Source organism: Hydra vulgaris, chromosome 13 (genome assembly GCF_038396675.1).
Source record: "Hydra vulgaris chromosome 13, alternate assembly HydraT2T_AEP".
NCBI classification, from domain to species: domain Eukaryota; kingdom Metazoa; phylum Cnidaria; class Hydrozoa; order Anthoathecata; family Hydridae; genus Hydra; species Hydra vulgaris.
Genome location: NC_088932.1, coordinates 53,478,242 through 53,493,643, shown reverse-complemented (window position 1 = coordinate 53,493,643; position 15,402 = coordinate 53,478,242). Strand labels below are relative to the sequence as shown.

At 28.3% G+C, this 15,402-nt stretch overlaps 1 protein-coding gene across 2 annotated transcripts in view; it reads left to right on the top strand.

The window, feature by feature from the left end:
• LOC100211019 (jouberin) overlaps window positions 1-15,155 on the top strand; it is a 55,746-nt gene extending 40,591 nt beyond the window's left edge. Inside the window, exons 22-33 of one of the 2 annotated variants that reach the window (XM_065816819.1) lie at window positions 1,222-1,316; window positions 1,506-1,639; window positions 1,734-1,874; window positions 6,976-7,154; window positions 7,463-7,576; window positions 8,903-8,933; window positions 9,394-9,434; window positions 10,049-10,123; window positions 10,979-11,141; window positions 13,620-13,669; window positions 13,753-13,829; window positions 14,991-15,155. In XM_065816819.1, the coding sequence (XP_065672891.1) occupies window positions 1,222-1,316; window positions 1,506-1,639; window positions 1,734-1,874; window positions 6,976-7,154; window positions 7,463-7,576; window positions 8,903-8,933; window positions 9,394-9,434; window positions 10,049-10,123; window positions 10,979-11,141; window positions 13,620-13,669; window positions 13,753-13,829; window positions 14,991-15,036 (1,146 nt within the window). In that variant the 3' untranslated portion in view covers window positions 15,037-15,155. The remainder of the gene's footprint in view (window positions 1-1,221; window positions 1,317-1,505; window positions 1,640-1,733; window positions 1,875-6,975; window positions 7,155-7,462; window positions 7,577-8,902; window positions 8,934-9,393; window positions 9,435-10,048; window positions 10,124-10,978; window positions 11,142-13,619; window positions 13,670-13,752; window positions 13,830-14,990) is intronic. The other variant, XM_065816820.1, reaches the window with a different exon arrangement.
• The last annotated feature ends 247 nt before the right edge of the window (window positions 15,156-15,402 follow it).

Sequence of the window (15,402 nt, the reverse complement as noted above, 5' to 3'; positions counted from 1 at the left end):
GTTCTCATTTTATAATTGAGAACTGCAAAAAACTATTGTACGTGATGATTATCAGGAACTAATTGTTATTTTCTTAGAAGGTGATAATTAGAAAAAAATTAAAATCAGACCTCTGGAGCAATGAATCAACCAAGGTGGATGGCTAGAGCTATTTATTCTTTAAGGATATGTTGTTGCAATCCCAGATCAAAATTAGCGCCAAGACAAACAAGCACTTTGATTTTGTGTCTGTCAAGAACATCAATTTATTTTCTTGATTAAAAATTAATGAGAACTTCCTCCAGAGACCTGTTTCAACGTGTGATGAAGATGTTGTCTATATAGAGGCAAAAAGAAAATTTTTTTCCTTAAATGCAACTAATGATGCAGCTAGAAGAGCAGTAAAACTTATTAAAGATTTTCATGATTTGATCATTTGATCATTTGATTTGCAGAGGAAAAAGGAAAGCAATTTTTACTACGCTGTGTGCAAGAACATACGCTGTGTGCAAGAACATACGCTGTGTGCAAGAACATACGCTGTGTGCAAGAACATACGCTGTGTGCAAGAACATAGAAATCTGTATCCAGATTGTAAAAAAGAGACCCTTAAAGAAAAATATCCTGCTTGATCTGTAATTGTAATATTATATATAAAGTTGTCTCAATTGGATTTTTTTTTTACTTATAAAAGTGCAACTTTTAAAAAGTGTAAACTGAAGCGTAACATAATTTTAAAAAAATCTATATTTGAGACGTATTTTAATTGTCTCATATCTAGATTTTGTTAAGTTATTTGGTCATTAAAAGAAAATATCCTCCTTTATCTGTAATTTTATATTCTTTTAATAAATATCTTATAAAATATAAATGTTTCATTGATTTAGCTACAGAACGGGAAGGGTTAAAAAGTGCAATTTTCAAAATCTTCAGAGATCTGTTGGCATGCGTTAATGTTGTTGTAGGTGGATAAAATTTTAAAGTTAAGTAAGTCTAGTTTAAAAAGAAATAGGCGGTATGCGTTTTGAAATCCAAAAAAAAGAAAAATTTCTCTGATATAAGAGACACCCTAATATATATATATATATATATGTGTGTGTATATATATATATATATATATATATATATATATATATATATATATATATATATATATATATATATATATATATATATATGTGTGTGTGTGTAGTTATTGGAAACTACTTACTTAAAATGTTTGATGAACCATTTGTTTTGTAGAAAACTGTCATTGATACAATTCATTTACATCCTAATCAGCAAAAGCTACTTATTCAAAGCAGAGACTCGTTGTTGAGGATGCTTGATTTGAGAAGGTTTACGAATTTTTTTACTTTTATAAATTTTTTTACTTATTTTAAAAAGAATTCTACTACCAATTGTCATACCAAATTTGGAGGTAAATTTAAATATACTATTTAATTATTAAAATTACTTTTATGTATAATAAACATATAAATATTATAAATGAAAAGTTATAAAATAAAGAAAAACTTTATTTTTAGTTACGGCATACAAAAGATTTATTCTAGCGGTTATAACTTTAAAGAACATATTCAAGCTACAATGTCTTCATGTGGGTCATATATTTTTTGTGGCACAGAAAATGGTGTTGCTAATGTTTGGAGTACCGAGACTGGTAATAAATTTTTTTCGCTTTTTTCTATAATATTTTATTACAGAAATAAGGTGAAGCTATTTTCCAGTTTACTTTAACTAAACTAGTTTTTTAGGTCAGCTACTTCACACATACAATGATCTTGGTTATTTAAAGACTGTTTCAGCTTGTCATTTTCATCCACATGACAACTATATTGTTTTTTGTTCCTATGGAGAATCTCAGCCAATCTTGATTTACTCATACGATCCAAAAGGTTTAAATTTATCTTTCTGCAATTTAAAAATTCAAATAAAAAATATTTTACAGAATACATTAGTATTGTGCCAACCTAAATACACATTAGTAAAATACACATAAGCGTGTGTGTTTACATTTTTGTTTACTGGGACTTCTGTTTTATTTTTTATTTTTTTGCTAACAAACTTAAATTAGTTTGAAAAAAATGAAAACAAAGTACACGGTTTTGCATAAATTAAAATTTTGAAGACCAGATATTTTTTCAGATATTGCAATCCACAATCGCTTAAGATTGTTTTCCAAATACTGTTTTGATTTCCACATATATTTTGTTTAGCCTGAAAATGATTTTTTTACTGTTGACCTCAAGTGATGTAATATTCAAAATTTAATTGGTTTTTGCTTCTAGAGATCCCAAAATAGTAGAAATGAATCCTACTTTTTTTTTTTCGCTGCAGGGAAATGCTTGATCAGCAAAATTACAAGAAATGTTTTGTCTGCGCATGCTAATTGACAAAAAAATTAATTGATTAATTTGTCTTGTGGAAAACAGTTTTTAATTTAACCCTTGTATACATATATATGTATACATATACATACACATTTATTATACATATATATTATATTTATACAGTCCCTGTCCAAATTATTGAAAGCATTATAAGATTCTTAACTATCATTTGATACTAAATGTCTGTTTTTACTAGATACAGTTGATTTTTACTAGATGTATATTTTTTATTATTCACATTATTACCTGTTTTTTAATACAAAATCATAGTTATAGAAAAAAATGTACTTATTAACTCTTTAAATTAAAAAATTAAAATTAATGCAATTTGTTTATTTGTTTATTAAATTGATATTTATACAGGATAAGCACACTTCAGTTATACAAACAGTTATCAACATGTGTCCTGTTAAAACATAAAGCCTAAGTTTAATTGACTGAAGAGCAAATGAAATAATTGATAGCTCATAAACTCAAATAAATTGAGAAAATCATTAAAAGAGATTTGTGCTTATTTGTAAAAAAAAGTGTTTAGATAATGAACTATATAAAAATTACTCAATAATTAATCGAAACCATTCAACATAAGAAATCTACGAGATAAGTATCAGAGAAGGTTTATTCTTAAGAGTTCTGAAACGTAAACTTGAAATATCAAAATTTTTTCTTTGCAGGAGCCAAACAAGTTCAACCATTAGACATTCGAAATACTCCTAAACTCACATTATTTAAATATAAATTAACACTTTTTTTTGAAGCAACGTTAATGTACGTTTTACTAATTTTTATACTTTTTATCATTTTTATTATTATGTTTAATTTTTAGATGAAAATTTTATGTTTTAATTATTTTTATTTAAAAATAGCAAGTTATTAAGAAGTACTTTTCTATACTATTTTTTAAAAAGTAAAATTTATTAAAATGTTCTATACTACTTAGATCTGATGTTAGATCTGACATAAATAGTCTTGAGATATTTATGACTATGTGACAGCATATACTATAGTCATAAATATCTATATCATATAAATGATCTTTGTTGACCTAAGACATTCCAGTAAATCTTTGTTTACATTTTTTCTTATATTATTTGTTAGCAGTATAACTGCAGATTTAAATTTTCGATATTCAAACTGAGAACTAGTCAACATAGCATAACTTTCCAGATGTGTAGATGATGAACTGACAGCTTTTTTCATAATTTTAAATAAAATTGGTAAAATTGAAATCGGACAATAAATTTCTTCTTTATCAATGATTAAGCCCTTCTTTAGCCCTGATTTATAAAAAAGGTTTATTTCTGGGCTATTAACTGGCCAATCCAACAGAGGAATATTTTTCTCTTCCAAAAACGCTTTAACAGGCTGTGTTGTGTGGCAGGGAATTCCTTCTTACATATAAATCCTATATGCATCTCTATTTGGAGTTACTCTCTTAACTGTGGAATTAACTGATTTTCTAATACTTCTTTGTATTGATTTTGTCTTGTTAAACCTTTTATCATGTATGTCCAAACCTTTGCCACTGATGATTTATGTAGAGTGCTTAACAGTCTAAATGACACAGTCAGAATGAAACTTTTCTCCATAACAACAACACGCAGAGTTTTATTCTCAAATGTTTTAAATTTCATTTCATAACTGAAGCAGACCTATCAAAAATTAAAAAAAGTGAATATTCTAAACATCTCTGCTGGTCTTTATTTATTTTATAGAAAATGACATTCAATGTATCATTTGTGATGAAATACCAACTTCAAATGTTTTATTTTGATTACAGCTGTTAATTTGGGTTTTCTGTGAGGCCAGCAGCTCTTAAAACCTAAATACATTAATTTTCTTTAAAAAGTGTGCTCAGAAGCATTCATACTAGCATTTAGGAGTTGCAATTTTGTCAGTTTTGTGGTCGCATATCTGTTTTACAAACAAATTTTCCTTAAATATCTTTCTGGCCTTGGTGTAAAAAAAAGGCTTTCTGTTGCATGGTCTGTTGCATCTTTTTTTTTCCATTTTGGGTTCTATTTGTCTGCTAACTCATTTACTTAGTGAAAGCTCAACATTTTTACCCATTACCCATGAAAATGCTTCAATTAATTATTTAAACAATGCACATAAAATAAACAAATGACTGCAAAGTACAAAACTTTGAATCAAATAAAAACAATGCACAAATCCACAGAGACACACCCACAACTAGCGCATGAAAAAAAAGATGCCACTTTGTAATTTTATGTTTGTGGATTAATTGGTTAACATTGTGGTGCCATACATTATAAATAAATACAAATTTTAAGTACACACAAAATCTTCTGAATAAAAAGCCATTTTTAAATTTAAATGTATTACAAATAAACTCATGCAAAACAAGTATTAAAAAACTGCAGGGCATCTAGGATTATGACTCTTTTGTGACCCTGTGTTATTGGGTCAGAAATCGATGAATATTTGTACAAAAGTAATGAAAAAAACATTCATTCGATTTTTTTGTTGAAAAAGGTCAACCACAAACAAAAAATTTACCATATATGCATATGGACAAAATTTCAAGCAATTTTATTATCATTATTTTTTAGTTCTAATTTATTTTAATTAGAGAGTTGTTATGTAGTTATTAGGCATTTAACAGGTTATTGTTATGTCATAACACTCTAAATTACAAATAAATAAATAATATACAAATAAATAAAGTTACAAACTTAATATTTATTTGTCCAAAAAAAAAATTGTCAAAAAGATCTTAAAAAAACACTTGATTGCTCATTCTGCAAAATGATTTGTTCTTGGAATTTCCGGTCTTGATGGTTGCTGATTTTAAAACTTTTTCACTGAGTTTAATGCTTTTTTTTAACCGTGCAATCTGCTAAATAGCTTCCTATATTCATTTGGATTGTACATTTAGTAAGTAAACCAATGATCTGCCCATCTGTAAGAGATCAATCTACAAATATCAAATAGTGAATCTCTTCTCTCTGGTAGAAGTCTCTTGTAGAAGAATAAATGCCAAAAGAGCATGTATTGCTTGGGAATTCCATCTTGCATTACTTAATTTAGGTGTTTCCTGAAACTTCATTTTAGGAAATACTCCAGGATTCTTCAAAAAAGCGGAATACCCAAGTTAAGTGAAATAGAAATTTCATATCATCAAGCTATCCTGTTGTTTCAGTAATCACTTCTTTACTCTTGAAATTCTTCCTGAGCTGTTCATAGTTCTTTACAAGTTCCAGGATAAATAAATATTCAATATTATAAGTTCTTCATCCATTACTATGCGAAGGACTCAAGAACATGATATTTGCAACCATTGACTTGTGGTTCTTTCAGTTTCTTTTCAGTAAAATGTCTTGTAAATGACTAACAATCTCACTTCTTCCAGTGTTTACATTTGTAGTGTCCGCTACAATCATCTACATACACTTCCATAAATTGTATTTATCAAGAATAGCTGTTATACCTTTAACAAAAGTATCTGCTTTTCCATCTGGTAGATCTAGCTTGTAACTTAACTTCTCTTTGCTTATTCTTCAACACTAACACTTGATATTTTGGGTGACTAATACATTTATCATTAAAGTGCAGTGACCAGCTTTATAAATGTAGTGTTTTTTATTAGTTGATCTGAATATATCCGACTGTGAAGGTGTCTGAATATCAATCCTATCTTGAGTTGACAAATGCTTTGCTGGTGTAACTTTGAAGATGTTACTAGTTAGTTTGCAGTTTTGGTTTTGCTGTATATGTGGTATATGTGGTATTTTTACTTGCTGGTATATGTGGACTGTTCTTCTAAATCTTAAGACTCTTGATATTCTGCTTCAGACTCGGATTCAGAAGTTGATGTTGTTGCTGTTGCCATTACTGTTGTTGAAGTAGGCTTCAGGGATAATTTTCTTGTTTTTGATGAATGAATAGTTTTTGAACTAGCAGCCTTCCTAGTTGTATACCCGACCTGTCCTTTGCTTTCCATCTGAAGATGACACAATCTTTGGATGGAAAATTTTCCTCATTTTTTTTGTGATGTCAAAAACATCACAAAAAAAAATTTATTGTGCGTCTTCAGCAGTTAATTCAGTTTTGCCTTTACGACTTGAATTGATAAACGTGGAAAATTCTTTTGCCTTAAACTTGTTACTTCTTTCTCAATTCACTTTATGTGTTTTCGTCTCTCAGATAGCGACCAATAATTTGGATTTTAAGTGGTATCCTGCTGTTATTTTCCAGTGATTGTTCTTCTTTTGGAACTATATGACTCATAAAATTGCACGAGCTTCTTCATCCAGATTGTCTTGTTTCTTTCGGTAGTGAAGTACTTTTCTTGTAATACGTTATTGAAGATATGTGTGACATCCTTCTGAGGATGATGATAGTATTGATATACTGTCAGGTGTCTTCCAGGCAAATTCATCCAATTGCAAAGATCTAGAAAAACAAATAAAAAATGCCCTGTAAGATTTGTCCTGACCCTGTTGTCTAAATATGTAATATTTAGACAAGATAGTAAACTATCTTGTCTAAATATTACATATTTAGACAAGATAGTTTACTGTCAGTGCTGACACAAAAAAGTCTACTTTTCTTTAATTTTTGAAACAAAAATTTTTTTGTGTAGTGCAGTTTGAAATACAACAGTTACCTAAACCTTTTCATAATGTTGAACTCATCGAAACTCAGAAAAGAGCAAAAGACATTAGTGATCAATCCATAAAGATTCAAGAGACATTAAATTCTTCATTTGGAATGAACAAAAGTAGAATAGAGAAAGCATTTGAAACACTTAATATGGTTACTGTAAGTTTCTTTAAACTTAAGATTTTTTTTGTTCTTCGTAATGTTTTTTTGCTAATATTTAAAATAGTCTGTTAATATTTGTCTATAAAAAATCAAATAAATATAATGGGACAATATATTAACAATATAATAACATTTACAATATAATAACATTTAAATATTAAATACAATTGAATGTAAATAATTAGTACTTCCTAGCATTCACTATCTTTTACATTCAATTGTATGTATATATAATATATTTTGTATATATTTGTTTATAGTTTTAGTTTTAACTTAAAAATTTTGTATACTTTTGAACTTTCTAGAACAAACCAAATGAAGACAGAAAAACTGTTACGTTCAAAACAGATGAATTATCTCCTCGAGACACTATACAAAATCCAACTTTGTCTACATGGGGCTCAGATTTTTCTTATTCTGTGAGTTTATAATTTCATTGTGTATTTTGTCTCTATAATAGTGATCATGTATTTTTTTCGTATCATGTGGTATGTAATCACTAAGGTGTTCCAAAAAAAAACAATCTTTGAAATGTGTTCACTCTCTAAAAAGCTTCCTTTTGGTGAGTTAATACACAAAGAAAGAATTTAACTTCATGGAAAATGTTTTAGAGGTACCTTAAGCACCTTGCAAATTGTCTTTGTTGAAAAAATGGGGAGGGGGAAATTGTTTTTATTTGATTCACAGTCCTGTGCTATGCAGTTATTTGTTTATTTATATTTAAATAATTAATAATCTTTTTCTGGATAGGAGTCAAAATGACTGACATTGTTCAGTGAACTTCCTTTTGTAACATTTTTGTAATAAAGCAGTTTAATAACTGTGTACAGTGCTTTGAACAGCGCTTTGGCTATCCATTGGGCTATATGAGAGGCGGTAGCACCTGGTCTGTGAATAATATAAAACAAGTTATCAAGTTTTTTTTTTAAATTTGTTTTATTATTAGGATCTTTTTTATTACCTCCATCTTCTTTTTTTTTTATCAAATTCAAATAGTCTGTATACATATTGATGATCATGCGGTAGTGGTGTAGTGGTAAGAGCGCTCGCTTTGTAAGCGAGAGGTTCGGAGTTCGACTCCCACCACGTCCCTGGAAGTACCGCGCTCAACTTAGTTTCTCCGCGCAGCGGCCTTGCTCGGCAAGGTTCGTGTTTCGGAGTTAAAGAGTTGAGAGAGGGTTGCACCACGAATAACAACTAAAAAATAAAAAATAAAAATAAAAAAATAAAAAAAAAAAAAACACAAAAAAATGAGTAGCCTCCTCGACTGTAGTGGCCCCCCTCGGGCCTTGGGGAGGTGAATAATCTAAAAAAAAAAAAAAAAAATTTCCTTTATTATGCATTTTTTTGTTGAGTTGGCAATTGGCAACCAAAATAGTGTTAGCTGATCATAAACTTGTTGTGTTCTGTCTTTTATTGTTATTTTCATTATTAGGTGATGAAATATAAAATTATGCATAATATCTTGTCCTAAAAGGATCAAGGATTGTTCTATACTATACATTATTACTACTATACATTATTACTACTACTATTATTATTACTAATTAAATAAGTATTAGCCTTACTTTGTGCTTTCGGAAGATATAAAATGGCATTATCAATCTTTCTAAATAATAACAAATCATATTATTTATTAAATAAGCAAGAAGAACAAAGTTGTGTTTTTTTGGGATACCTAGTAGTTATGTGATATTGCTATTAAATGTGATAACTACTTTTTTAATGACTTCTTGAAATTTCAGCCAGAAGGCCTCCAATCTACAAAAATTACAGGTTTTTTTTACTTTTATTAGTAATATTTTTGCATGTTGTATGCTTTACTGTTTGTTGTTGATTATTTTTTTGCATGTTGTTTTGTTTTATTGTATTTTTGATGTTAGTTACTAGTAAGTTACTGTTTTTCTTGTTGGTTATTATTGGGTGTCTTGTTGGTTATTATTGGGTGTCTTGTTGGTTATTATTGGGTGTCTTGTTGGTTATTATTGGGTGCCTTGTTGGTTATTATTGGGTGCCTTGTTGGTTATTATTGGTTGCCTTGTGGCAATATCCTTTTAATTAATTGATTTGTTTTTAAAACTTATTTGAGTACTTGGAAATTTTTATTTCAAGGAGTAAATGTTACTTTCTGAAGCTTTATTTATTTTTAAAATGACATTTTTTTAAATTTATTTTTTAAATAATGTTTTTATTATTATTTAATAATTATTAAAATATTAATTATTTTTTTTTACAGCATCAACACCTCAAATTTTCTCTTCTGTGAAAAGAAATTTGGTATTAAATTAATTTTTTAGATTATTTTTATTTCATTCTTTGAGGAGTCTCAAAGTTTACATTTTTTTGCTCCAAGAAACTTTTTTTTTCTAAATATCTATCTCTTGAAAGTCTCCTTTTATAATAAAATATTTTGCAATTTTTATTAATTTGACATTAATATTAATAACTTTTAAATTAAGTTGTTTCCATCACAGTGTTGCTAGTTGCCCTCTTTTTCAAAATTTTATTTACTTATGTTTCCAACTTATTGTTGTTGAATGTTATATTTTTTTAATTAACATCTTTGCATTGATTTATTTAAGACACTTTTTAGAACATATTTTTGATTTTAAAATGTATATATATATGTGTGTGTTCTAAAAAATCAACATATATGTGTTCTAAAATTAATAATATATGTATATAAAAAAAATAATATAAAATCTAATATAAATAATAATATAAAATCAACATATATGTGCTCTAAAAATCAGCATATATGTGTTCTAAAAAATCAACAACACAAATCTACAAAAATTAGATAGGGTTGGAAAGATTGTTTTACTTTTTGAAATATTTCGTCAATTTAGTATAAATAGTAATATTTTTATAATAATTGATACAGTTGTTAGAAATTATTTTTGTTACAACAGAATAGAAGCTCGTTAATCCAAGCTACTGGAAGTTTACTGAAAAAAGCAAAAACTGTAAGTGTATACACATTAGAAACACATATCACATGAATGTTATAATGTATAATGTAAATATGTTGTAAATGGTAGTATGTAGTACATATAAATGCATAAGATGTAAAACACAAAAAGCATTTTAAAAAATGATATTATGTAAGACATGATAACACATGATATTATGTAAGACATGATAAAGTTTCTAAACTTCTGTGTACAAAACTCATTTTGAAAAAAGACAAAAGCTAAATGTTCATTTTAAAAAAAGAAAAAATATTTTTTTCACCAACATCCTTGAGGTTAAATAATTAACTGTTTAAAATGTGGATCTCAAAAGTTGTTAATATCACACAATTTTTATTTAATATTTTGAATATGTTCTCCATTTCCTAAGTAATTTATTAAAAAAAAATTAAAATACTGTACTAATATATCTCCATAAAATTGAATCATAAAGTTGAATCAATAATTTAATGTATCCCCTACTATTAGGTGCTTAATACATGGAAGGGGACATTAATTAGTTTTCATTAATTACCCCTCCCCTTCCCCCCCCTCCCCCTATTTTTCTCCTTTTCCCCATCTCAAAACTTAAAAAAAAATCAGAAAGTATATATTTCAGCTACTGGTAAGAATAAAACTTTCAGTGTAATCTTTAAAAATTGACAACCTCTAAAAAGTCGCATAAATCTTATTTGTCAAAAAAAATTTATTATATCTCGACTAAGTCCCCATCCTCCTCCTCCCCCTCCTCCTCTCCCTCCCCACCTTGTATTAATTACGCAAGAGTAAATGACTTGTGTATTAAAAGAGTTTACATCTTGTTCTTATTTTCCACTTTAACACATGATATTGCTTAACATTTATTTTTAGGTGGTATCGCTTTATGAATATGAACCCACCAGAGCAGATGAGCTTGCCTTTCAACCTAATGAAATAATAACTGTACTATCAGAAGAAAGTTCTAATTGGTGGATAGGGCAACTATCTGATGGTCGTAAAGGTTATTTTCCTGCTAATTATGTTATGGATACAAGTAAGTATTTTTTATATTTGTCGGATACTATAGTTATTCAGACATAAATTTTGTTAATTCAATAAATAATTTAGTTACGAATATATTACGTTATGATTAATTTATATCTACATATTAAAATTTTATTTAGTGTCCACAACAGACACACCTATGATATCATTTTTAAAAATAGAATTTAAAACTTCAAATTTGTTTATTTTAAGTTTGTTTCATACAAAAGTATGAAACAAACTTGAACTAAACAAATTTTATTGTAAAATTAATTGAGCATGAATTTTTCCAAAAAAAATTATTTTAAATTATACTATACTCATATCTTATTCTTGACTTGTCAGATAGCTGTGCATAGGCATGTCAGGCTCTAGCCTTTCTTTGTTTACTATAAAATATTGGCTACTTTGAGTTTTATTATATATTTATATATATATATATATTACGTATTTATATATATATATTTATATATATATAAATACGTATCATGTAGTTATTTTTTTATTGTTTTTATTGTTAAAGAGCTTTAATTAGAATATAAAACAATACAGTTACTTATTCATAGCTATTTTTTTATAAAAAGTTTCAACATAACAAAGGCAGTAATCTTAATATTTTGCAATGCCACCCTTTGCTATAATAACGGCTTTCAGGCGTTAAGGCATGCTTTCTATGCAGACTTTTGCATTGTGTTGGAGATTGTGTTGCTATTCCACTCTCTTAAGGGTTTTTATCAATTGCTGTTTGGTAGTGATGATTTCTTTGGCAATTTTCCGTTTTGTGAACTCCCATAGATTTTCTATGGGGTTCATATCAGGTGAATTCCCTGGCCATGGAAAAAACACACTTTTTTTTCAAATAGGAATGCTGTAACACTTCTAGCTTTATGGCACGGTGCTGAGTCATGCATGAACATATACTATTCATTACCAGGGAACCATTCTTGGACCTGGGGCAGGAGCCTATTTTCCAGTACTCGCTTGTACTGGTTTTGCTTCATGGTCCCTTCCACAATGTAAAGGCAGCCCATACCCTTGACCGAGATCACAGACCACACCATTACACTCACAGGATGTTTAACCTTTTCCAAAAGGCAGTTCTGGTGGAATTTTTCTCCTGGGCATCGTCGAACAAATGAGCTTTTGTCCATCAAAATTTGAAATATTGATTTATCCGAGAAGCAGACCTGTAAAAGATTTCAAAGATATTTTAAATTATTTACCTTAAATTTTTCTGGTTTCTTACAATATTATAAATTATATTTGCTCTACTCCAGTCTTCAATAGTCATATGCTAGTGTTTTCAAGCCCATTCCAGTCGCTTTTTTTTTCGTGGCTTCAGTTAAAAGTGGTTTTTTGGTTGGAAAACGACCCATTAAATTCTCTTCAGCTAACCTTCTCTGGATCATCCTTTTGGAGACATTAATTCCTTCATTGTTCATCATTGTAGCTAGTTGAACCACACTTTTTCTTCTGTTTTTAAGACAGATGTCTCTAATTTTACGGTCACAATGTCGAGTAGTGATTCTTTTTCTGCCACTTTTACCAGCACAGTTTGGTTCTAGAGGCATATTTGTATCAATTTTTCTTTTAATTTGGCTAACTGCTGACTTTAAAACACTTGCAATTGCTGCAATTTCTCTCTGAGAATGTGTAGAATGAAGAGGTTTTTACTTCCCTTTTTTTCTTGGGGTCTGGAGACTTGTCCATACTAAAAATATCAAAGAGATGTGAGAATGGTTACAAGTCAGGATTTATGCATTAAAATTAGCAAAAAATAATAAATTATTAGCTATAACTAATTGAACTATTAACCAATACTTAGGTTTCAATAGTTCTGAACTCGAAAAACTTGCAAAAAATTGTTCCAAAAACAAATGATTGAAATCAATTTTGAACTTACTCCAACCACACTTTTCAACAATTGACAGCTAATTGAGTAATAACCTAACTTTTTGACAGATAGGGTGACACATAGGGTGGACTGACACAATTGCCAAAGTTAAAAAACAATTATAGTTATATTAGTAACTAAAATACACAAAAAAAAATATTTAAAAATAATTTATTTGCTCACAAAAATCATTTAAACTTGAAAATTACTTAAAAAGTAAAGTGTCCCTAATAATTTGGCAACCCACTATGTGTGTGTGTGTGTGTGTGTGTGTGTGTGTGTGTGTGTGTGTGTGTGTGTGTGTGTGTGTGTGTGTGTATATATATATGTATATATATATATATATATATATATATAATATATATATATATATATATATATATATATATAAACTAAAAAAGTTAACTCTTTTAAAATTGCACTACATTCCTTTCGTGACGTTGTTTTGTGTAATACTTGTTGTTATAGAGTTTGTATTATTTTTAGAGCTATTTGGTAGAGAGAGGAGAAATATTTAACTTTAAATTTAATGACCTCCCCATCTTTGGGAGGTTGAGGGAAGGAGAGTTGAAAAATACTTTTATTTTTATTTAGGTCATTTTCACACAAATGAAGATGATAAAGATGACAACTTGAAAGACTATGTGAGATTTATTTAAAAGCATTTTTATTGATAATATTATGAAATTATCAACTTCTATGTTGTTTATTTTAATGGTTTCTTTAGGTAGCTGCTGTAAACAGAAAAGGAGATTTAAAAATAATATCTTCTATTAAGAGTTCCAATCAGATGAATCTTAACAAGTAATTTTCTCCTTTGTTCTATGTATTTTTATCTTAATTTTAAATATATTTAAACTTCTTTGAAAGTAGTTCCATACTGAAAATCACTAAGAAATTATTTTTTTGAAATTGAAATGTAAAATACAAGAGTTGTATTTTACATTTCAATGAAAAATACAAATAAGAAAAGGTTTTTCTCTATAAATAATTTTTTATCTGTATAATATATATGGTGCAAAAAGGTATTGTCTGACCTGATCATTATTCTGACCTGATCATATAATATATATCTCTGGTCATAGGTCTGACCTGTTCATTATTCTCAGAATAATCTTAATCTAAATAAAATAATAAACTTTTTAAAAATGTATTTAAGTCTAACATTCCATCTCTCATACATTATTACTTCTCTCAACGATCTGGCAAAACTATTTGCATAGAATTTTTTAATCCATCTCTTTAATCTTATGACCACACTCATTCTGTCTTCCCGAAGATACTGTTGCTCCACTGTTAAACATCGAGATCACTCCTGGATCCGTTGCTAAAGTTATTTTTTTGCATAAACTTCTTAACAGCTTGTGGTCCGAACAGTATTCCTGTTTTAAGTTTTACAAAAAATGCTCTCAAGAAATCTCATCAATACTCACTTAACTATTTAACAAGGGCTGAATCTCAAACTGACTCTTGTTTTCCTACGTGCTAGCAAAAGCGTCATATGCCATAATGTTTTCATATTTGGGGTGGTTCTTTTAATGAGGCTCTCTCTTTTTTAGACAAAATCTAACAACATATTGTAAACGTTGTTGAGCCCGTCAAAGCTGTCAAGCTTGAGCCTCTCTCCCGTCGTTGTTAGGTTACATCACTTTTTTAATTCTACATATACAACCATAATTACTTTTCAAGCAAGTTATCATCACTTTTCCATCAACCAAAACACAATCTCGCATCACTCGTCATTCAGCAATGTTGCATTCTTTAACTAGAACTTTTTTTTCATGCTCATAAACCTTCTATTTATCTAGTTATCATAAACCTTCTATTTATCTAGTTTTTTCCCTCGAACTCAATCTATATAAAGAAATACCACTTATGTTAAGTGATCAACTAGGTTGAACTTATTTTACAATGTAACATATTTTTATTATATTTTATTGTATTTAAAAAAACTTTTCTTTTTAGGCTTCAAAAAAAGCATCAGCTTTCAAACAAAGATTCAATAGCGTGAAGTTTTTCAAAATTCCATTAAAATTCAAAGTGAAATATTTATGTAATATTAAAATCAATTTATTGTTTAAATTATTATATATTGTAAATTTAAAAAATGAACTTGTTTGCGTTTGCTTATTTAAACTTTTTATTTAAACTTGGTTTCTCTTAGTTGTAGAAATGTCGTAGAAATTGTACTACAACTATGTTTTGTGAATGCTTTTAGCGCTCCTATGGAGAGAATGCCAAGGGCCTTCTTCCCGGGACAGCAAAAAATAGGAGCTTTACTAATTTCGCTATATTATATTGGCCTGCATACTTGGGTTTTTTTTTTTTTTCATTTTAAAATTGATTTTGTATGATTTATTTAAAACTTTAAACTTAA